Source organism: Glycine max, chromosome 13 (genome assembly GCF_000004515.6).
Source record: "Glycine max cultivar Williams 82 chromosome 13, Glycine_max_v4.0, whole genome shotgun sequence".
Lineage (NCBI taxonomy): Eukaryota > Viridiplantae > Streptophyta > Magnoliopsida > Fabales > Fabaceae > Glycine > Glycine max.
In genome coordinates, this window is record NC_038249.2 from 30631819 (window position 1) to 30655314 (window position 23496).

The 23496-nt window shown below is 31.1% G+C and overlaps 3 protein-coding genes across 7 annotated transcripts; 2 read left to right on the top strand and 1 right to left on the bottom strand.

Moving 5' to 3' along the window:
* LOC100779952 (uncharacterized protein At5g39865) lies at positions 1 to 2142 on the top strand. Of its 2 annotated transcripts, none has more exons than XM_003542781.5 (2): positions 1 to 390; positions 547 to 2142. In XM_003542781.5, the coding sequence occupies exon 2, from the start codon at positions 552 to 554 to the stop codon at positions 1365 to 1367; it is 816 nt and encodes a 271-aa protein (XP_003542829.1). In that variant the 5' UTR covers positions 1 to 390; positions 547 to 551; the 3' UTR covers positions 1368 to 2142. The 2 variants fall into 2 exon arrangements, with proteins under 2 accessions (XP_003542829.1, XP_014621180.1); XM_014765694.3 differs by having other exon boundaries at positions 53 to 390; positions 502 to 2142.
* A 6544-nt stretch (positions 2143 to 8686) lies between these two features.
* LOC100789552 (probable ADP-ribosylation factor GTPase-activating protein AGD11) lies at positions 8687 to 15413 on the bottom strand. The gene is made up of 10 exons (XM_026125128.2): positions 15210 to 15413; positions 15045 to 15117; positions 14737 to 14881; positions 13356 to 13440; positions 12598 to 12673; positions 11373 to 11536; positions 11044 to 11287; positions 10019 to 10135; positions 9826 to 9921; positions 8687 to 9202 (listed from the first exon to the last, which is right to left on the bottom strand). Exons 3-10 carry the CDS (start codon positions 14777 to 14779, stop codon positions 8921 to 8923), a joined length of 1107 nt encoding a protein of 368 aa, XP_025980913.1. The 5' UTR covers positions 14780 to 14881; positions 15045 to 15117; positions 15210 to 15413; the 3' UTR covers positions 8687 to 8920.
* Positions 15414 to 17789: 2376 nt separating this feature from the next.
* On the top strand, positions 17790 to 22563 carry LOC100780481 (uridine 5'-monophosphate synthase). 4 transcript variants are annotated; one of them, XM_006594340.4, is made up of 8 exons: positions 17858 to 18048; positions 18991 to 19036; positions 19313 to 20121; positions 20360 to 20443; positions 20653 to 20735; positions 20829 to 20916; positions 20999 to 21253; positions 22042 to 22563. In XM_006594340.4, exons 3-8 carry the CDS (start codon positions 19354 to 19356, stop codon positions 22168 to 22170), a joined length of 1407 nt encoding a protein of 468 aa, XP_006594403.1. In that variant the 5' UTR covers positions 17858 to 18048; positions 18991 to 19036; positions 19313 to 19353; the 3' UTR covers positions 22171 to 22563. The 4 variants fall into 4 exon arrangements, with proteins under 4 accessions (XP_003542830.1, XP_006594403.1, XP_014621181.1 ...); XM_003542782.5 differs by lacking the exon at positions 18991 to 19036 and having other exon boundaries at positions 17790 to 18048; XM_014765695.3 differs by having other exon boundaries at positions 18045 to 19036.
* The last annotated feature ends 933 nt before the right edge of the window (positions 22564 to 23496 follow it).

The window sequence follows — 23496 nt, forward strand, 5'->3', positions numbered from 1 at the left end:
GTTGATTCTCTCACTATATCTACAATAGAAACATAGAATAAATAAAAACACAGTTTCTTTTTCTTTTGTTCAGCTAATTTTTTTATTTTCCTTATACAAAAGTACAAATTCTTGCCTTCTTAGCTTGGATTCTCTCTCTCTAAATTTCAAACAAAAAAAAAAGCAACGAAAACAAAATCTCTCTTTCTCTCTCCTCCCCAGAAACAAATTTGTCAAGCTTTTCTCTCTGTCAAAACCGAAACGCAGAAAACAAAACAAACACACACAACACAGCACAACCCAAACGACTAGCCAACAGCAAAACGCAAACACTCTCCTCAAAACGACAACCGCCACAAAACAACACAACCACCGCCCCTCACCGCCTTCATCTTCTCTCTCTCTCTTTAGGTATCATCATATCCATCACAACATTCATCATCAAAAAATGTTTCTTGTTATTTTTCTTGTTATTAATTATTAATTATAATCATTTACCTGTTTTAAATTCCCATGATGAAGCTTGAAAAGACGAAAACTTAAACCTTTTTGTTACGAAAAAAACAGGGTCGATGGCTGAATTCGGAAACAACAACAACAACGGCGCCAACACGACGTCGTCGAGGTTCTCCTTCTTCAACCGTTCCCTCACGACGCTCCGCAACGAAAAACCGCCGCAGCTGGACCGTTCTGTCACGAAGCTCGTCGAATCTTCGCGCGGCGGCGGCGGCGGCGGCAGCGTCGTCAAGCGCCTTTGCAGCTTCTTCGAATCCGCAAAATCTTCCTCTTCTGAACATCAAAAACTCAAACCCTCGAAATCGATCGAAAACTCGGATCCCTCGGTAAAATCGCTCGATTCGCCGGCGAAATCAATCGATTCCTCGCCGGCGATTCGATTACCTGGAACCGAGGATCGGATCGTGTTGTATTTCACTAGCTTGCGTGGAATTCGAAGAACCTACGAAGATTGCTACGCGGTTCGGATGATATTTCGGGGATTTAGGGTTTGGGTTGACGAGCGCGACATTTCGATGGACGCAAATTACCGTAAGGAGTTGATGAGCGTGTTGTTTGGAGAGAATAACAACAACAACAACAAAAAGAAGGGACACGTGGCGCTTCCGCAGGTTTTTATAAGGGGGCGGCACGTGGGGGGTGCTGACGTCATCAAGCACATGTGGGAGGTGGGGGAGCTGGAGAAGGTTCTGGAAGGGTTGCCCAGAACGAAGGGTGGGTTCGTTTGTGAGAGTTGTGGTGATGTGAGGTTTGTGCCGTGTGGGAACTGCAGTGGGAGTAGGAAGGTGTTTGATGAGGATGAAGGGGTGTTGAAGAGGTGTTTGGAGTGCAATGAGAATGGCTTGATTCGGTGTCCTAATTGTTGTTCTTGAAGTTCGCAAACAAAATAATAAAAAGAAGAAAAATTTGAAACCTTGGTGTGTGTAGTTGTTTTTTTGTTGTTGCATGAAACATAGATGCGGTTCCTTACATGATTCTGGTGTTGTTGTCCGGTCAGTGTTGGAGTTTCAAGTGCGGATAGTTTATATTACTGATGTGAAACACTCCAATTTTACTTTCTTTTTTTTTGGTACTGTTGGACAATCAGAGTCGGATTTTCACGTGTGGTGTGAATGCTTGCATTGAAGATCAACTTGGATTACCGTAGTGAAGCTCAGAATTGGGGTTTCATGTGTGTAATAGAGGTTTGCATTGAAGATCAAAGTGGGTTATCGGAATTAAACTCCAATTTTGATTGGAGGACGACATGAAAGCATGTGAAGAACGGTGTGTACGTTTTTTTGGTAGTTGTTTTTACATATATAGGATGCACAAGTTTAGGTGTGGTTATTTGATTTGAAGGAAGGTGAAGGTGCTTGGATGGAATGAGTTTGGTTAAAGGTTATGTGGTGATTCAAAACACTCTTTGAATTTTTTGTTTATTGGGTGTTTTTTCTTCTTTTATTTTGTGTTATGAGCTGATGGCTTGTTTTTTCAGCTCCTTGAACTGCATTTTGTTCAAGAGTGTGATTATTATCTTCTACACAAAAAAAATACCAGATGGATTTGAGTATGATGATGGCTGTTGAAGTTCATTCACAATACCGAGGAGTGTTTCTTCTCGAAACAATGTAAATATTTAGTATTATTATCAAAGGGATTTGCAAATATTGACCATTACAGTTTATATTGAGAGTTTCTATTTGTCATCACATATTTCTTCTTGTGTTTACTAAATTTTTGATGGCACATAAGTTCTGAATTGTTTGAATGCAGCATGTCAAAAATATGAAAATGGCATGTATCTGTGAGAATTGTGTTTCTCTTCGGGGAAATTGAAACATATACTCCTGTTATCAATCATAAGGATTAGCAAACAATGGCCATTGATTTTATAATGATTCCTGGTTATTGTAATTCTTATTTTAGTTCTCAGGCTTTGTGTCTTGAATCTTGATTATCTCCATGTATGGATGGGCATAGGACATGTGCAAATGTGCCAATAATATAAAAAATATCATTCATGGGGTTTTGGTATTGACTGTGCTGCTTTGAGAACATCATCATAGTATGCCATGTTGTGTTGAATGTGCTGTTGTTTTCCAACACCTTAACCTCTAATCCAATGCAGAATTTTAACTGGTGATGAAACTGATAGGATATCGACAAAGAATGTTACTAAAGTCGAGTGCATTACTCTTTGTTTCAGAAAATGTTGGTATTTTCTTTATAAACTTTTGGATTGAAATGGTTATCATCATCTTCATATGTGTAGATGTAATTAGACTTCATGGAATTTTGAAGACAGAGCCAAAGAAAGAAGGGAAAACCGAAAATTAAAGAACATTATTGATTATTCTTTCCCATACCCTTAAGAAGTAGAGTGAGAACAGGTAATTCCATGTAATATTCGTGGCTTTGATACATGCTAATGAAGATTCTGCATTGTGGGTACTGTCACCTTATCGATTTCTTCCCCTCAAATTATAAATTCTGATGGAACATTTTGGCACCCTCTTGATGTTTCTCGATGTTTCATAGGTTTTATTTTCCTTTTCATGTTTGATGTTGGTAGTTGGTACGAGGTTGTTTTCCTATATCCATGATAATACTATTAATATGAAGAGGCTGGATGTGGCAACTACTGCATAGTTGATACAGTAGATTGAAGACCAAAATAATTAGTAATATACTATGTTAGATGGGATTTTGAGTTTCCAGTGTGAATGTTATTTACCTCGTACTTGCTCTTAAGGGGAGAGAGGTGTAAACACTTAAAATTGGTCTCAATTACTTCTATAACCTAGAGGTAAATATTTATTTATTGGGTAAATTAAATTGTAGGTCGTTAAACTATTTAGAGATTTTTAAATGAGTTTTTATAATTTGCTATTAGCTTAGTATTGTATAAGATAAAAGTTTAATTTATATAAAAATTTAGAATAAAATAAATATTGTTAAATATATTAGTTTAATTTATAATGAATAATTTAATTTGTAATATAAAGTTATTTTTAACTATTGATAATTTTAAAAAAATATATGAAACTTTAATTTAGAAATAAACATAAAAGAATGTGAATTAAAAGTGATTAGTGTTTAAGAGGATTAAATATTCTCGTAAGAGTGTTGTTTAAGACGATGGAGAGATAAATGCTTTAGTTAGTTGCTAGGAGCTAGGAGCAATGCATGAAAATTATCTAAAAGAAGATAGAATGATAAAAATGTCTAATTGAAAAAAATAAAGATATTAAAAACTTGATTGTAATTTTTAAATTTTTTTTTATAGAAGTTTGTTTTGATGTGATAAGATAACCAACTAAATGGTCTTTAGCACGTGTGGCACCTGATCCTATTTAGAATTTTCTTCCAATGGATAAATATCATGATAGATACACCATTGAAGATGGCTTTAGTGAGAGGATTCAATCTTCACTTTGTTGTGAGCATTTAATCTCTTAATCTCTTATGTTAAATCCCAACCCTTTTTTTCTAAATTTCTAAAGAGTTTAATAACCTACAATGCATTTAACCTGGTTTATTTGAATATTCAATCAATTCATATTCCATACGCAACAATTGAATTGGGATCTTGCCCACCTAACAAATTTGATGGCTTTGTCTTCTTTTTCAAGGCACCCTATCGTAGAAATCCAATTAGTCCCTCGTATTGAATATGACCTTAACTTTCGGCAACTGTCAGAGAAAGATATAGGGGAATGGATTCTCATGTTTGCTTGCATTTTTTTGGGGTCAAAACTTGCATGTTTAACAAAGAGAAAACAAGTAGTACTATATCGTGCAAGTTGGAGTGAACGCGAAACTATCCATTCTTTAAGACAAAGACAAGGTAAAAGGAAAACCCTATGCATTAGTTATTCAACGAACTACAAACAAATAATAAGTCGTTGATACTCAATAATATTAGAGTTGATCTCCTAAAAGATCTTGAGTTGAAGTTTTATAAATATAAAAATATGATTGAAAAGGAAAAATTTATTAAAGATAATAAATCAATTATTCAATAAATATATATATTATTTTTTGCACGATAAATGTGCAGTGGTGCACTTGATGAGATTTACAACTTCTTTTGTTATTTTATTGAGCAAAATATTTTTACTACTTCAAAATTTGTCAAATTTACACTAAACTTTAAATTCATCATACATTAGACTTGGACCAGTCTAAGCTTATTACAGATGGCTCACGTTGTCTTGATCAAAGCTTTATGGTAGTGTGTTCGGAAATATTTTTCACACACTGAATCACTTCTAAAATGCAAAAGCTACCGCAGGTAACTTCAATTTAGACGAAGAAAATTATATTTTAACGTGTAATTAACTAAATAATTCAAAAGCTTAAGATTTTTTTTTATCTACAATGGCGATGATAAAAATTGAATCTAAGTTTTTACTCACATGCTCCAATCTCATCACTAGGTTGATCCCGGTGAATTTATTTCAACGCTTAAGTTAGCAAATGTTATAGTAGAATGATAATAATTTTCGTAAATGAGCATAGTAGTGTGTGTTTGCATTTCGTGTATAACTATACTTTTTATATTATTTTGGTTAAAATATATTTTTAGTTGTTTATATGTTTTTATATTTAGTTTGTTTTCTTATCTTTTAAAAAAATTAATTTAATCCTTTATATTTTTTAAGTGAGACAAAGTAGTTATTTCGAAATCATGTTATTTTTTTATTTTGGAACATGATTTGAACTCTTTTATTAATTCAATATATAAAATTTGTCTCATTAAATTCACATAATCACAATTACATAATTCAGCTGATATTAAACTTAAAAAGTTCATAAACATGATGAAAATTCTGTGAAAAATAAATCCAATTAGAAATAAAAAATGAATCCAATGAAAAATTAGAAAATTAAAAAATCTAATATTAAATTCTTTTCTAATTATTTTTGAAACTCGTTATTCACATGATTTTCATCATATTTATGATTCTTTTTTGTTTGAATATTAGTTATGTTTCAAAGTATTCATTTAAATAAATATAATGGACAAATTTCACGTGTTAGATTAGTAAAAAAAGTTAGAAGAATCATGCCCCAAAAAAAAAAAATCATTTGAACTCAGTTTAAAAATACACTACATTAAACTTTACAAATTATAAAAGAGTATAATTGAAATATAAAAGATTAAAAGTGTGCTTTATCTTATTATTTTCGTGAAACATTTTAAAATATATTTAAGTTTTTAAATATATTTTAAAATGTTTCACGAAAATTTTACAATCGTTCGATATGAATTGTTGTGAATTAGAGAAACACTGACAGTCTAGATGTGAAAAAAGATAAGGCTCATACGAAATTTGCTATGAATGTGTGAATAGTGTGTCATGATTTTGCTTTTTGTGGAAATGACCTTTTTACCCTATCATAGAAGAAGATCTCATTTGGATGACAATTCGTTGTTGGTGTCATAATGTTGGACCAAAAGGAAGCAGATTCGGTACCCTTAGTGGTCCAAAAATATTGGGCCCAAAGGGAGCAAAAAGGCCGATCCATGTAGTTCCTATAAGTAGCAACGAATTTGTACAGCATTGGAGCAAAGGGTTGCTACAATGATATGTAAATCTTCTACACCAGCCATGTATTGTGTTGAAGCTCATTATTTGTGACTTGTTATTGATTTTTGTCTCTGTCCTAAAATAATAGTTGTCCTAATTATTTTATATATAAAAAAATGCAATAAGTAGATAAAAAAGAGTGAGGATTTTATAAATTTAACTTTATATTATCATTAATTTATTTATAGATTTTGTTATCTATTATTAATATTATAAGAGAATAACCCTTAGACTTTAGTTTTCTGATATTATCCCAATGATGCATTCTGACTCTTTCTGAATCATTCTGATTGTTGAGATACTCAGAGTTAAGGTCTTTATCATTCTTAAATAAGCTTTGCATAGCTTCATTCTAATTCAAGTATGTTGTTTTTCTTTATTCTTAGTATGATAGGCAGATAGCTATTAGTAACTTACCTTCCCACTTTTATATAAATTTGATTTTTCCCTTATTAAAGAATAAGAAGGAATCATGTAGATTTTTTGTGAGAGTTATTTTCTCTCCATAACTTCTTGAAACCTCTCAGATGATTAATTTTACAGTTTTTGTTTACACATATATTCATATTAACGTGATTACTTAATTATAAAAAATTCTAATTGATTCTACATAGTGTAATAATAAGAATTGCGTAATTATATGAGATTATATTTTTATTTTATTTTTTTGACAATTATATAAATTAAATGAATGTCTTTCTCTCTCTTTTTATATATATAACCAAAATGACATCATTATACAAATTAGTAAACAATACACCTTTTACTCCATACCTATTTTCTACTACTTTTGAGTATGTTTTCTGCTAAAAATTTAGATTTTTTTTAATTATTGTATAATATGCATCATCAAAAGATTTTTTTAGCCCCCTTTAACAAAGTTCTGAATTTGTCCCTATTGCTAATGATTTATCATAATTAAAATCATGTTATCTATACTGGATTCAACCGGAATAAGGTAATAATTTGCAAAAGTATCTCTGAATATCACATTGTTTTACCCTTTAAATACCTCAATATTCACTTCATTGTGTTTACATGTCGATTTCATTAGTCAGACATAAAACTACAAACTTGGTTTAGAACATGTTTGCACATATATGATCTATAAATTCAAGTAGTGGGATAAAAGTTTAGACACAAAGTATAAGGTTTTATTGTACACCGAAAAATGGGTGTGAAACCCATGAATTAACTTGTTAATGCCATTTTCATTGAAATAAGATAAATTTTAAAAAATAAAGAATAAATAATGCAAATATACTATTGAATTAACTAATATTTTAAATCAAATATATCATTTTCAAATTTGTTATTTATTTATTATTATATCGATAATAGTATTTATTAAAGTATTAAAAATATTATTCTATATTAAAAAACGGAAAATAATCGGAATTGTTGGATCCTAAAGGGGGAGAGTAGATGTTGAACCATCTAGTTGGGTTGCAACTTCACCGTGTGACATAATAAAAGGGAAATGTGTGACAGTAGGGAAAGTACACCAAACACAACACAAAAATCCCTTATATTGATGGAGGTATTATAATCATCTTACATCTAATCTGTTCTTTCAAAAGTGTAACAAGTGACACTTTTCATTGTAAAATTTGGGGTCCATGGGTGGACAACCTAATGAATTTGACCACCCTAGAACGTTTCATTAATGGAGATGGAACATATTTCGTAGTTCCCCTCTCATCTCATGAAAGCTGTATTTTGCTGTCAAACATTCGCATTGATAACAATTTTTCCCTTCATTATTAGTTATTATTTTTTATCAATTGTACTTTAACCTTCACTTGAATTTTAATTATTTTACTTTTTTATTTTGAAATCAGAGGAAAGGAAATGAAAAAAAATACTAAAGGACAGAAATTATTCAATAAGTTAAATAAAGAGTATAATAAGAAATCAGATAACAATTTTAACTAAAACAAAATGGTAATTATATTTTTTAATTCATGTGTCACAACGACACTAAGAAAGGAATGAAAGTAGTATTTTGAAATAACTAAATAAAAAAAATCTTTGTATTTATAAAAAGAATATTTGAAATAACTCCGAAATCCCGTCAAGTTGGACAAACCCATTAATTATTAGGTGATAAAGTTTTATGGTCAAAAGTCATTATTATTCGTGTTCAATCCTTGTTTGATAAAAGTATGGAAGACTATGCACTTGAATTGAAGGTCTATTTCAATCCTAACCATTTGAATTGAAGTTTTGGAGTCTAAACAAACAAGGCTTTGAATAATTTATGTATTCAATTATCTGTCTATAACCTTATGAAGTCTTAGAAGGAAATACTGAGAAATTGCTGGATAGATTTCAGTTTTCCAAAATTGACCAAGGTCGTTTAAAGACCTCCTCCACCTTTCCATCAAAATCCTTATTCAATTTGGTTAAAGAACACATTTTTCAGAGATATTATTTACCTTAAAAAGGTAGACTACATGGATCAAAAGACATCATTTGATAACAAAAGTTTTAATGAGTTGTCAATGTTGTCAGAATAAAACATTATTAACAAATTAAGGTAACTCCTTAAGATACAAGTACAACAACAAAAACTTTATCTCACTAGGAGATGGATCACATGACCTCATTAGACTTAAAGACCAAATTCTTAAGATATTATTCTTCATGAGGTTCTTAAGATACCAGTACTCAGGAAAAAAAGTTAGAAACTTGGATAGTGAAGTAATCCCATCAAAGTCATGGAATAATGTACAAGAGAGAATGAGACAGGACTATCTACACATACAAATTCCTATGATTTGTGCTCCAAAATGTGATTTCTCCAAAATGTGATTTCAATTGAGTTATGATCCTTAACATTTATCCAGCTATTGAGTAAGGGGAACACACTCAAGCTCAAGCTCCAACTCACCCCTCTCAATATTTTGTAGCCTAACTGAGATTTCCTGTTTGATTTTCCCTTCATCAAGAGATATGATACCATCTCTAACAAGGGTGTTGTCGTTGCTTGCTACAAATTTCCCAAGTTGCATGGACTCATTAATATTCGATTTCTCGTAGGCCTTTGCGGCAATAACTAGAGGTTGAATGTCTATTTCAGCCTCCCCCATAAAATCATCAGTTGAAAATGTATCCTTGTCATACACAAGCTGCACATAAACATCCCAACAAACCTAATCAATCAAACTTGGCTGACACAGAAAATGGTTTAATGCAATATTACCAACAATATAAATAAAATAGAAGTGATTTTCATGTAAATGTAATGCATAAATAATGACAAGATAAGTACAATGCTACTAGACATTAGCAGCATTTTCTGAGGAGAAAAGGAAGGCATATAGAATTCCCAAAGATAAAACAGGTAATAATGGTGTCATGATATGCATGTTATTTACCCAGCTTTAAGAATGTTAAAGAAGGGATGAAAATTATCAAGAAGAAATATTTAGCTAATTTTTCTTTAATATAAATTGCAAACAAAGGAAAGATGAAGAACCTCTTTTCTACATAACAGTATAGTTTAACAAGTTAATCTTATAAATCTAAAGCCTTATTCCTAGTTCGAGGGGAAATGACAATGAATGAACATTAGTGTTGCAACCATTGAAATGATCAATTACAAAATAACTGTATTTGAAGTCTCAAAATATATTATTCTGCATTCATGAAATTCTCACTTTCTCACTAAGTACAAGTATTACTATGATACCATAAGACCAATACCAACCATTAATGATTAACAAAAAATGAAGAAAAAAGTTGAACTTACCACTTTTAGAGGAGGAATGTTCTCTGGAATTGATAGCATTAGGCTCTCATTCCAAACCGGATTCAAATTGCTCTTTATGACACGTGTTTTTACTGACTGCAACAACAAATACAAAAAGTGTTTCATATTAAGTGTCGCATTTTTTTCTCATTCCATCTATATTTTAAAGTAGGTCATAGATGAAGATGCTCACTTGGTGACCCAAAGAAAGGATGACATAAGGGTCACTAGTCATTACATCTCGAATGGCTAGGTGAGTGCCTTTAACCACATTAACCTTAATCAGCCCAACAAATTCAACCATACCTGCCTATAACAGTAAATGGAAGCAACAAGATTTAGTGTACAGAAAATAAAAACATTCAACATTTAATAACTATTATTTCCCTTTCTATATTCAGAATAAGGTACAGAAAAATATGTTTGACATTATAGTTATGCTTTGATTCTCATCTGCTTCTTAATATGACTCTAAAGTCAGAAGCGCATAAGAAAAATAGGTGATAAAAAGCTGAATGTTGCAATTCATGAAAACTGAATCTTGTATAGGTTGTGCATTTTATCACACGACAGACTAACAAACATAATTCGGGGATAAAAAGTGTTTTATCATAAAATGTATCATATACATAATGTTTTGTTCTTAGAAATTTTAATAATAGCAAACAAATTTAGGTTCTTCTTTTCAACAAAGCATGTTGCTATTCAATTTATCTTTCTCCTTTCTTTTTCATCCGTGCTCACCTAGTTGAACATGATAGATGGTGAATTATCCTTATCTCTAACAATTTTTCTATTCATTTGCCTCAATAAACATACAAAATTTTATAATCACATAGAAACCTGTATTAAGAATAAGGGAAAGCTACAAAGTTATACTAAAGCTAGATATGAATTGTCTGCTTATGCTCCTTTCTAAATATTGTTTTAGTAATCATCTGACTAAAATATAACATTAAAAGGCAAAGGCCCTACTATACTTACAAATATTGTCCAGAATATAGAGCATGAAACTCATTCAATAAGAGTTTCGTGCAAGTCATTACTAAAACTCATTCTCTCACCCTTTTTGGCTAAAAATAGAGAAAAAGGGATCGAGGAACAACAAAAGAATTTAGTATGTAGCCCACTTTGTTGCATTAACTGACTCCAAAAGTAATGTTTCTGTTCATTTAACAGATGACTAATAGAACTGACATCAATCAAAGAAAAAATTACCAAAGAGGTACTCTTCTTTGCAGCCTTGTGCTCAGAATCTTTTCTTCCCCAGCTGTTTCGGAATGCGTTCCCAATACGATGTTTGCTTTGTTGTTTTTCAGATGGTTTCTTGTCCATAAAAGAATTGTAGTATGAAGTGCTACTCTGAGCAAGAGCAAGTGATATGCTTCTTCCTTGAGATGGGATAATGGGGCATGACAAATTGTCATCACAGTCGACAAATTGCTGCATCTCATATTTTCTCCTGAGAAATCAAATAGTATATTTCCAAATCAGAATAATGTAAATTCCTCCACACAAAAAAAGACATTTTGTTTCCTTATAGTTACCGAATAAATTCAGAGCGCTCCTCAATGGATGAATGTGGTTTTGGTTTTCTTATGTTACTTGGAAGGCAAGCTTCGTACTTCTTATTTAATAATGTATTGCCACCCAACTTTGCTAATGCATCAACTTGTTCATCTGTCCATTCATCTAGCTTCAGTGATAGAACCTACAATAGCTTCAAATTGTGTTAGAATTTCTTTGTTCAGTGTGCCAGTTATTAATGCACAAATAACTTGGTGAATGGTGGCTCATGAAATGGGGACAAGGGGTTCAATATTCCCCTCCCATCACATTAAAATAAGATAAAGTCAAACATGGAGTGCTTTCATATGAGTGATTAAGATCAAGTTTGGATAAACTTCTCAATAAATATTTATAAAAGAAGATAAATTAATAAAGAAATAAATTAAATTTCTCTCATAAGTTAAAACTAACTTATGTATCTCAAGTCTTTCTAGAGCTTTCTGGTCTAATTTTTTTAAGTTGAGATGCATAAGTTATTTTTAATTTATGAGAGAAAATTGATTTATTTTACCACTTTAATTCTTTTTGTTTTCTTTTTACGTATTTGTTGAGAAGTTTACTAAAACTGACTCTAATAACTGATTTTGATTAAAGATTCTTAAGAATATGCAATATATATTCACACTGACTTTCTGTTTAATTTAATTTTAAGCTACCGAAGTTTATTTCATTTTGTCTATTTCTTGTTGACAGTAGTTTAAGATGACATTGATTTATTAATTAGATAAAGTTGTAGTTTTACATGGAACTCGCTTTGAGTATTAGCAATCTTAATTTGTGACCTTTTTCAATCTAGCAAGTATTTTTCTTAATATTATGTCATGTGATGTAAGATTAATATTTTTCTATTTGCTAATGATTATTGATGAGCACATATAAAAAGGTATGCCACTAGTTGTAATTTAAGAAGGTTTGATACACAAGATATACTAGAGCACATTATAAAATAAGAGAGTACAGTAATCTGTCCTCTGAACACACACATGTTTCTGAGAGAGTGGAAATAGTGCATATGTAATTTTAACATAATTCTTTTAATGCAAGCATATAGTTATTTTCTGCAAATATGTATGTTTGTGTGTGTATATCGGTTCGTTGTGAAATCCAACAACCTTCTTATTTTTCCCTGAAGCATAATAAATGAATCTAATCAAATGATAATTTCACTAACAAATTATCAGAAAAAATTTGCTAGAAATATACCTTTGATATGTGGACTCCTAGACTTCTATGTATGCCAGAACACTTGATGCAAATAAATACTCCAAGACTTGAAGACCTGATGTTGAACAAATTTATCACATCTAAACAAGTGCGAGTAATATCAGCTATTAATTTTAAGATATGACTAACTTCTCAATGAACTCTGAATACAACATTCCATATCTTAAAAAAATTTGAGCAATTTTGCACAAATTGTTCTTTTTATATATATTCTAATTTTTGTATTAATCATTGTTCCTAGTTTGTAAATCCACCATATATAATTCTTTCAACATGATTTTAATTTGAAAATATGTTGCCTTAATAATTATTAACATTAAATTTATGCCTTTCTCCACTAGAATCTGGAGATTTTAAAGAATATATAAATGTGATTTTAGACTTGATTAATTTGTTATATACACTCATTAGTACCAATGATAGCCATGGTCTACAAAACCTATGGTTTGTATATTTACCCAATAAAATCTTATCCCTTAGCTTGAATTTGAAAACTTAAGTCACCGAGATAAGAATCACATGTAAAGACAAAACAAGTTAAAATTGTTGTTGCTAGTTTAGTCAAGTTTAAATAACCTTAAAGCATGTTTATCTTAGAAAATGCAAGAAAAAATTCTTTTGGTAAGACATTAAAATAACATTTAGTTCATGATTGAATTGATGATGATGTATATAATCATGAAAGATAAACAAGCCAAACAAACTAAATTCCTGTAAAAATTCAGGCAAATACATACACCCATCTTGGCTCTGGTGTTCCACAATCAGCGCAAAACTTGTTTCCAGCGTGATGCATAAGATCTGCTATCCTTTTCTGTGGACCTAGTAATTGGTAAAAATGATGAAAAGGAATAAGATATAAGCTAAAATTAATCAAGTAACGAGGCATATGAGGTTAATAACTAAAGTTGAATCCTACATGTAGACAAACTATCTATACATGTTGCACTTATAAATAATTTTCTTTCAGTATTATACAACATAGTCACATATATATTCCAGGAACATTAATCCTTTATTAATATATAATGTAATTTATGGTATTGCATTCTATAAGGAATACAAATTTATTCAATCCCTAATGCCAAATACAGTAGCTAGCACAATATGGTTGACATGAATTTTCTAAGAAGAAATAAAGAATTATGAGGAATCTTTGATTCATAGATTAATATTATTATTTATCATGTCTAAAAATAATTATCATAGAGGAGAGTGCATATTGATAGTAATATGGAAGACATTGAATTATCAGTTGCCTTTAGGTAAAAATTACACTCAACATTTATTGCCTCTTCTATAGAGTAGCTATGTCCTAAATTGATTTCTGAAAAGTACTAAAAAATTTCGACATGCATTATGACTCTGATGAAGTTCTTTGAATACATTTTTGAAATTTTATAATGCCATTCTTTTTTAACTTCCTCGCTAAATTGCTAATTGCTCTCCAAATGAAGATGAGCACATTTGATTGTAAAGATAATGACCACTCTCAAGATGCTTTGGGACTCATTAAAAAACTAAAGATATAAAATAGATGATACATCACACACAACCTTCTGTGAGAGCATAAAAAACAAAAATAATTTTGAATTGTTGATGACTCATTTCTATTATGGAGTCTTAAACCTGAACTATAATCTTACTCCATGTTTTGCATATACTAGTTCGTGTTCTAGGAGAATTTTTTGTGTGATGCTTAACTAAAACCAAGGATCATTTAACTATCATCAATATTTCACCTTTGATATCATGACATGGTACAAAGCACAACATCTTAAGTATCTACTATATCCTCAGAAATCATAATAAGAAACCAAAAGATTTAGCCAGAAATTCCTAGGAAGTAGGACAATTGTTCCCTAGTTACTTAAAATTCATTCTCCAATTCCTTAGAGGAAAGGCATTTGCATTATCCCTTCTCACCCATCAAGTGGTCTATCATCGAAGATTTTTCACAAAAGGAGCATGCTAGGGGTCGGGGGTGAGAAATTGAATGAAATAATTCTATGATAGCGATGATTATCTTCATGTGCACAAAATCTATCATTCTATTTATTTATATATTTATTTTTTGAAGGGGGAGAAGATGTTTAAAAAAAGATTATAAACTCTTACATATTACATCTTTTGTCTCAGGATTTTCATGTTGTATAGACATATCTGGCCTCTAATATTTGGAACCCAACGGGCCTCCAATATCTGAAACCCAAAGGAAAATATGGTGCTACAATCTGTGACCAGCCATATGTCAGTTGCTTCTCTGCATGCAAATACAATGCATTGCACGTATTAAATTTACAGCTTGCACATGGGATATGCAAACCAAAATGAATAAACGTCAATGGTGGCCAAGAGGTTGCAAATTGCAATGGCATATCCATTGAAGATATAAAAAGAAACAACTTTTGAACAGAAATTCTTACATATTAGAATATATCTTTTTCCTCTTAAATTTTGTGAATTAAGAAGAAGCCAAAAATGAATTCTTTTTCTGCACTGCAACAAACCAAAATGATGTTTAAACCAAATGGATAAATCAAACATATCATATCCAATTAATGGGGTTGTGAATGATTGAAATAACATACCTGAGTCTGGAAATATTCAAAAGGGTCTTTGAGAAAATTGGTTTTTGTCAACCAATGAAGGTGAAAGCTTGAAGCTTTGATAAATATGCATTGAATAAGAAAATAAAGAAACTTGGAAATTCATTTGACAAGCAAAATGTGATGGTTTTTGGAAGTGGCAACAAATCACAGGTTTCGGGGAAACGAGACAGATCTGAATTTTGTTTTGTTCCTAACAAACTTTATAATTCTAGAAGATAAAAATAAATATAAATCCATAGGCATTAAAGGTTAACGTGGAATTTGCTATAGATTCTAGGCAATGAATTGACTTTTTTTAAATGAATAATTAACAGGATTGACACACCAACTAACGAACATGAATGTGTACACCCTAGCATGGCGTGTATCTTGACATGTGTAGTACATGAAAAACTTGGCAAATATTCAAGAAGAACACACAGTCAATATCAACTATGCAAAAGGCTAGCTACCACCCAAAAATAAAAATTTCCATCTTTTTCTTTTCCAAGTCAATATTAAAAAAATCTTTATTTTCCGTCCTTAAACTTGAGTAAATTAAATTTGAATTTTGAATGGCACTTTAACAATTTGAATGCCTCTTCTTAAGATTTTAATGATTCTATATTTAGTTTGGGAAATAAATAGTTGTTTTGTTTTAAAAATATTTATTCAGCAACAACAACTACTTTTACAAAGGTCTTTAAAGTATTTATGTCAAATAATTTTTATGACGTGTGTTTACTTGTGTCAAATAATTTTTATGACCTGTTTACTTTTCAATTACATAATTACCACTTTATTTTCAATTTGTTTCGGGCCAGTTTTCGAAGATTTTTACATGAAACAAATTAAAAACGATGTAACAATTTTATAATTAAAAAGTGAAAATAGAAAATGAAAAAATAAGTAAACTTATGACGATCTCCCAATTCTTGCAGAATAATAAATATTTACAATCTCTAAATATATGTTAATATTATCACTTAATTCATATAATTTTTTTTAAATTTTGACTAATTTAATTGTGGATTTATATTTTTAAAGACAACCCGCAATGGTGTAGGTCTCGTTGCATTCACATTAGTGAAAATAACCATTTAATGAAAAAATTCATATTCGATTCTCACACTATGTATAAAATTCTCTTCAATCAGCAATAATCATGCACCGCGAGAAAAATTACTTTCTAACCTAATAAATTAAAAGACATCTATGATCTTCAACATAAGAAAAACTTTTTTTTTTTTTTTATTGAGGGATTAAAATAGTCATTTACTCGTCTAAATGTGCTTAAAACAGATCATAAATAATTCCAAAATAGGATTTTGTTGAAGGATAACTCTTTTGCAGTCTTTGATATGCTTTCCTTTCTTTTAGGGTTTGTTTAGTGACAAAAATAAGATATGATAAATATTTTATCTTGTTGCATTTTTGTTTGCATATCAATCTGACACGACAATTATTCCATCCATAATCATATTTTGTTGGTTATGTGTATTTTTTATCTTGAGAAGAAAACAAAGTTATCAAAAGAAAATTGAGTTAAGATTATTCTGTTGGTTTGTATAGACACACACATATATAACTTTTTTAATCAACATATTATCTTTTATATTCATATGATAATAATAATTTTGACACATATTTAAATTATTTTATTAATTAAAATATTACAAATTCAATATTTTTATTAAAATACTTTTTAATAATTATGATTTTTAAACCTTATATATTTTCTTTATAATTTTAATAAAGGCAAATATAATTTTATATAGTTCAGTTAAAATTATATTTTAAAGATTTTTATAATTTGAAAAAAATAAATAAAAATTTACTTTGTAGAAAATTATATGTACTTTTAATGAAACAATAATTTTGTTATTTGAACATAATTTATATTATATTTTATTGTTTCCTAATTTTTACACTCTGATGCATATCAAACATTAAATAAAATTATAAAATAAATACTCAATTTAGTTCTTGAATTTATAATGCGCTGCCATTTGAGTTCTTAAATTAGAAAAAAAATAAAATTTTATCTCTCAATTTGTAAAAAGTGAGATAAATCTATCCCACATATATTTTCTCAATTTGTAAAAAATGACCAAAATTGCGTGACGTTGTTGGATGTATTTGAAAGAAGTAATTTGTTACAAAGTTTTGCTTCACATTGAGTTTGGTGTTGAAAAAGGGAGATTTGGGCTGTGCAATGACTCTTTGGGGGGAAGAAGAAGAAATAAAGCTTGATTGGGGGAGAAGAAGTATCTGTTGGGAAAGAAAAATGAATATATAATAAAGGTTGATTGGGGGAGAGGAAGTAACCGTTAAATTTCAACGGTTAGATTTCGTCATACAGTAAAAAAAGGACATTTCAAGTTTTGTTCTTTTGAATATTTAAACGAAAATTTAATTAATTCAAATCAGCAGCACACAAAGCATTATTTTAACAGTCAAATATGCCCAACAATATCATGTAGGTTTGATAATTTCGTTTAATATAAAAATTAAAAAATAATGTAACAGATTTATTACATTTTTAATAAATTAAAGGAAATTTTTTTATTTTTCCATAATTTAAGGACCCAAAATATTTTAACGCATTAAAATTCAAAGTAATAAATGGTGTATTTAGTAGGTTCTTATCTTAATTCTTCAAGTAAACTCTTTCTTTCACTTTGTATTAGCTTTGCTTGGTAACTGGATTGTGGCCAATAAATCCAAACACATCGTCATAATCAATCAACATATTTCCCCTGACGACGTGGCCTCGCCTCGTTGCATCTCCAACAACACTCCCCCATTTGACTGTGTTTTGGTTGAATTAATATTGTTGGTAATCTCATTGAACTTTTAGGAGTTTAGTGAACTTTTCAATGTCATTGATTGATTCTGGCTGATTGAATTGATTTTGTTGCTCAAACAGTTTAAATGGTTAAATTTAGGTGTTTTTTGAGAGGTGGGATTTAAAATTTGTTGAATTGTGTTTGTCTATGATTTCATTTGAAATTCCGCTGAGAGCGGTACTTACATTTAGTGTTTGACTGTATTTTTAATAGGATTGTCTTTGAATAAGGAAATTTGTGGGCAAAAAGAAATGATTGCATCTGAATGATTTGGGGATTTTTCTTCTTCTGTTAAATTGGTTTGAAATGGTTATTCAATGATTATTTTTCTTCCGTTTTAGTTGTTTAGTAATTCAAGTATATTTTATAGATAGATTGAGGTTACATTTCTCAAATCTTGGTTTTAGTCCAAAAGCATATTTGGTGTGCTTGTTGTAAGTTGCATAGGACTGGATTTCAGGGGTGTGATATGGCGAAGGATAACTAGGATGTGGTGTTTCTTCTTTCCCCTCTTTCTTAATCGAGATATGGCCTGGAAGCTTTGTTTAGTAACTAGGAATGTGCTTTGTGGTTTCCTTCACAAAACAGTTTTGAGTTAAAGTGAATTCTGATTCATATGGTCACATATACAGGTTCTATATTTACAGGAGCTCCTAGAGTACATACGATGCATATTGTTCATATATAAGTTGTACCTCTCAATAACTGTACATATCAACTTTGTAACCACCGGGTAGGTTAGATTCTGTTCAGAAAAACTCAAGTCTCACATCAATTAGAGATAAGACCACAATAGAATATATAAGTGGGAGGCAACCGTCACCCCTATGAGCTAGCTTTTGGGGTTGAGTTAGGCCCAAACTCAAATTCTAAAATGGTATCATAGAGCCAAGAGCTTAACAGCAAAGTTGATCCTGTGATTCTGTGTGTAGGTGCTTGACACATGGATGCAGCCAGATTCGTCACCATCAGTGTAAGGTTGTCATGCACTAGTTATGGAAGTTTCATCCAAATTCCTTGGGTTCATCACTAATGTTTTTAAGCAATTGACCTCTTGAGTTATACTCTTTTGTATATGCTGTGAGAATTGTCTGTTTCTGTGATATAATCTCTGATGTAAGGTGTGAGGAATATTATGATTAAATCTATGCTAGTGGTTGAGCTAAATGTTTCGGAAAATGTACTTATAGTTGTCTTTAAATTTTTAATTGAAGATGTTGCATACTGAATTACACTGGTTATGTTATGCCTAAGGTCTAAAATAAGCCTTGAAGTACACTGCAAAACACACATCAATGGAGTCTCTAGTTCTTCAACTCCATGAAATCTCAGCAGTCAAATTTGGCAATTTCAAGCTCAAATCTGGCATCTCCTCACCAATCTACATAGACCTCCGCCTTGCTATATCTTATCCTTCTGTCCTCCGGAATATTTCTCAAACCCTTATTTCCTCTGTCTCTTCCACTTCATTTGACCTTGTCTGTGGTGTCCCTTACACTGCTCTGCCCATTGCCACTTGTGTCTCTGTTACTCAGAACATCCCCATGGTCATGCGCCGCAAGGAAATAAAAGATTATGGCACTTCTAAAGCTATTGAAGGAGATTTCAAGCATGGCCAAAGTTGCTTGATAATTGAGGATCTAGTTACTAGTGGCACATCAGTTTTGGAAACTGCTGCACCACTGCGTGCCACAGGGTTGAAGGTCAGTGATGCTGTGGTTTTGATTGATAGAGAGCAAGGTGGGAGAGAGAATTTGGAGAGTAATGGAATCAAGCTGCATGCAATTCTCAAATTGACTGAAATGGTGAAAATTTTGAGGGAAAAAGGAAAGCTTGATAAGCAGATGCTAGGGGTTGTTATGAGATTCTTAGAAGAGAATCAAAAGGTCGCTGCTTTGGCAACTACAGCTAAGGTCAAGGCCTTCACATTTATGGAGAGGGCTAAGTTGTCCAAGAATCCAACAGGAAAGAGGTTGTTTGAGATAATGGCCAAGAAGGAGAGTAATCTGTGTTTGGCTGCAGATGTTGGAACTGCAGCTGAATTGCTTGAAATTGCTGACAAGGTAAGAACTTGGTATTTATACAAAGTGGGAATTTTTTTAACTAGTCCATGGCATTTTGTTTGATCACTTATTCACAGTGAAAGTGTTGGAGAGGTTTCTTAATTTAAAAAATGGGTTGAAAACTGTTAGATTCCTGTTCCCTGAATTGTTATCATCAGTGAGATTGTGGACTTATAGTTAGAAGTTTACTCCTGGTATAAAAATTATTTAAACTAATTTGGTTGTTCTTTCATGTCAGGTTGGGCCTGAGATATGCTTGCTGAAAACTCACGTTGATATTTTACCTGATTTTACTCCTGATTTCGGTTCTAAGCTTCGCTTGGTATAGTGCTAAAAGCAGCCTAACATTTATAGTCTTGAGTAGATTTTCTAATATTTATTGAAAGTAGAATTTGATGCATTTGAGGATGTTATAAGAATTGCTAACATTTGAACCTATTATAAGATTATGAGAACATGTTTACTGAGTTCTCAGGAAACTTAGTACATTTCTGTTTTAGTTGTTTCAATATATGTTTCTTTCTGTTGAAGATTGCAGAAAAACATAACTTCTTAATCTTTGAGGATCGTAAGTTTGCTGACATTGGTAACACGGTGACCATGCAATATGAAGGGTAAGATTTTCCTACCTATTTTGGATTCATTTTCAGTATCAGTCCTTCTGTTTTTGCTTTTAATATGACATCCTTATGCTCTGATATCTGCAGAGGAATCTTTCATATATTGGAATGGGCTGATATAGTAAATGCTCACATTATATCTGGTCCTGGAATTGTGGAAGGACTGAAGTTGAAGGTCTATGCTCTAGTCATAACATTATCTTGACTGTGGCCAGACCAAAAATGCTAGCCTAACCCGTCTTGCGAATCATATTTAGGGTTTGCCTCGTGGAAGGGGTCTATTGCTGCTTGCTGAAATGAGTTCAGCTGGTAACCTTGCCAAGGGAGATTACACCACTGCTGCGGTGAAAATTGCTGAGGATCACTCTGACTTTGTTATTGGCTTCATCTCAGTCAATCCTGCATCATGGCCTGGAGCACCCATAAATCCCTCTTTTGTTCATGCAACTCCTGGAGTTCAAATGGTGACTGGTGGTGATGCTTTAGGACAACAATATAGTACACCGCATTCTGTAAGTTTAGCATGTTGCAGTGTGTATAATAAAGTGCAAAGTTAACCATATGCATTGTCTATTAGTAACTCAAGTTTTAAGTTGATAGGCGATGGATCATAAATGGTTTTTCTTAGATTTAGAAGAATTTTGCAGAGAGAAAAAATGTAAAGGGAACAGGAGAGAGAGGGTGAATAGTTTGTTACTCTTGCAAGCAGTCATCGGATTATACCTCCTGCCTATGAAGTATTAAGTTGGAAAAGAGTGGTTACTATATTGTCTTGTTAACTTAACATCATCAGATTCTGTGTATTCTTAATTATAGTGGACATAAATTTGTGGATATTTTGGGCTTATTAGAATACCTAAATATTTCCATTAAAATGTAATAGAAATGAAATGATACAAAACGAATTATTGGTTTGCTTCCCTTGGCAAGATAACTTATTTCTCTAGCTTTAGTATGACAATCACCCACCCCTTCATATTCATGTGTTGAAAATGCCTTAATGCATGATTTCTTTCTAATCCTTTCTGCTCCTTGTGTATGGATCCTCTGCAGTGCTTTACTACTACATGAGATCTTAGTCCTCAATAATTTTTATTAATATAATATGTTTCTATTATAAAGTTGGGGTTTGAAAGAATAAATGGTGAGATCATGACATTTGTCCATGTCAACTTTTTTTTTTTTTCCCACTCTAGGGGATCCAATCGATTCTCATGCTCCTTTGTGTTGTTTTGCATGTTTGCATACTCTTTTATTTGAGCTTCTTGGCTCTTGACAATTCACCAAATGGTTTTTCCAGGTTGTCTATGATGGGGGTAGTGACATTATCATAGTAGGTCGTGGCATCATCAAGGCAGCAAATCCAGCTCAGGCAGCTCGCGAATACCGTCTTCAAGGATGGAATGCGTATTTGGCTAAGTGCAGCTGAAGCCTGCATTCTCAGACTAATTGGATGAGGCTAAGTTGTATTTCATTTCACCTCAGTATATATATAACTTCTAAAAATGTAAGCAGCACTTGAGTTTTCTTTTCTTTTCTTCTTGTTTCCTTCCCTCCCATTTTGGCTAGAAAATATTTGCGGTTCAGCTAGCTATCTGGATCTTCCAAACGAAGTGCTTCATTTTATGATTTTCCTTAGCATGTAATAGGTTGAATAATGCATTTCACATCAATTTTTTACATCTTTTTTTCTTTCATGGGACCAAACTAATGCATACCATTCAATGTAATTAATCTTATGGATTATTGATCCACATGGGATCAATTACCAAATATTGACTGGTTTGGTGTGGTCTAAAATATATTACCGGTATTTTTTTAATTTTTATTGGATTAATCCTAATGTGTTATTAACACATTTTCCAATTCAATTAGCACAAAATTTGAAATTAACTAATTCACAACTTAGCTTTATTATTATTATTATTATTATAAAAGTTGGCTTACCATTTTGCCTAACCCAATTTTTTTTAACTAATTCCAGTTGTGGTTAATTTTTTTTAAAGGCCTTAAACCCATTTTTTTAACTAAGTGTTTGGTCATCTAAGCGACACCACCCAAGGATTGATTTCTATCATTAATCCAATTTTTGCTACAAAACCATTATAGCCTCTGGATCGACTTGATGTATATGCCTGCCAGATTAAAAAAATCCAAGTGATAAAATAAAAAGATCAAATCAACAAATTGTCTAGACTTAACTTTTCTTGCAAGCTACTTTCAAATCCTTTATGTCTGTCAGATTAAAACCCACCTCCGCACCTTGTTTAAAACACTAAATCCGTGAGCTCCTTAAGTTGCTAAAGTGCAATCAGATTTTTTAATCTCATTTACTTGTTGAATATATTTCAATTAAATAATGATCAATAACTTATTAACATTAAAAAATTACTCCTTTTGTCCCATAATAATTATGAGATAAGAAAAAAAAAATCCAAAATTGTTTATTATTTTAACTTTTTAATGTAACATTAATTATTTTTTTCTATTTTCTTATAATATTAATGATTGATAAAAAATTATAAATGAATTAATGATGATAAAATTAATTTTTTAAAATTATTATTTATTGATTACTCTTTTTGGTCTCTAATATAAGTAACAAAGTAATATCTTATTTTTTGGTTTCAAATATAAATAAGTAAAAATTAACTAATTTTATCTTATTAAATGAGACAATCTTTAAAATGTTCTTCATTCATTTAATAGGTTTAAAGATTTTTTTATTTAATAAGTTTAAAGATTTTTTTTTGTT

What these genes read in the sequence shown, in the direction of transcription:
- LOC100789552 (XM_026125128.2), bottom strand. Translation starts at nt 14,779, where the DNA reads ATGTCTATACAACATGAAAATCCTGAGACAAAAGATGTAATAT. An exon ending in ACACCAGAGCCAAGATGGGT is followed by an intron (nt 12,674 to 13,355) that starts GTATGTATTTGC and finishes GTTCAACATCAG; the next exon opens with GTCTTCAAGTCTTGGAGTAT. An exon ending in TCCTTTCTTTGGGTCACCAA is followed by an intron (nt 9,922 to 10,018) that starts GTGAGCATCTTC and finishes TTGTTGTTGCAG; the next exon opens with TCAGTAAAAACACGTGTCAT.
- LOC100779952 (XM_003542781.5), top strand. Translation starts at nt 552, where the DNA reads ATGGCTGAATTCGGAAACAACAACAACAACGGCGCCAACACGACGTCG.
- LOC100780481 (XM_003542782.5), top strand. Translation starts at nt 19,354, where the DNA reads ATGGAGTCTCTAGTTCTTCAACTCCATGAAATCTCAGCAGTCAAATTT. An exon ending in TGCTTGAAATTGCTGACAAG is followed by an intron (nt 20,122 to 20,359) that starts GTAAGAACTTGG and finishes CTTTCATGTCAG; the next exon opens with GTTGGGCCTGAGATATGCTT. An exon ending in TCGGTTCTAAGCTTCGCTTG is followed by an intron (nt 20,444 to 20,652) that starts GTATAGTGCTAA and finishes TTTCTGTTGAAG; the next exon opens with ATTGCAGAAAAACATAACTT.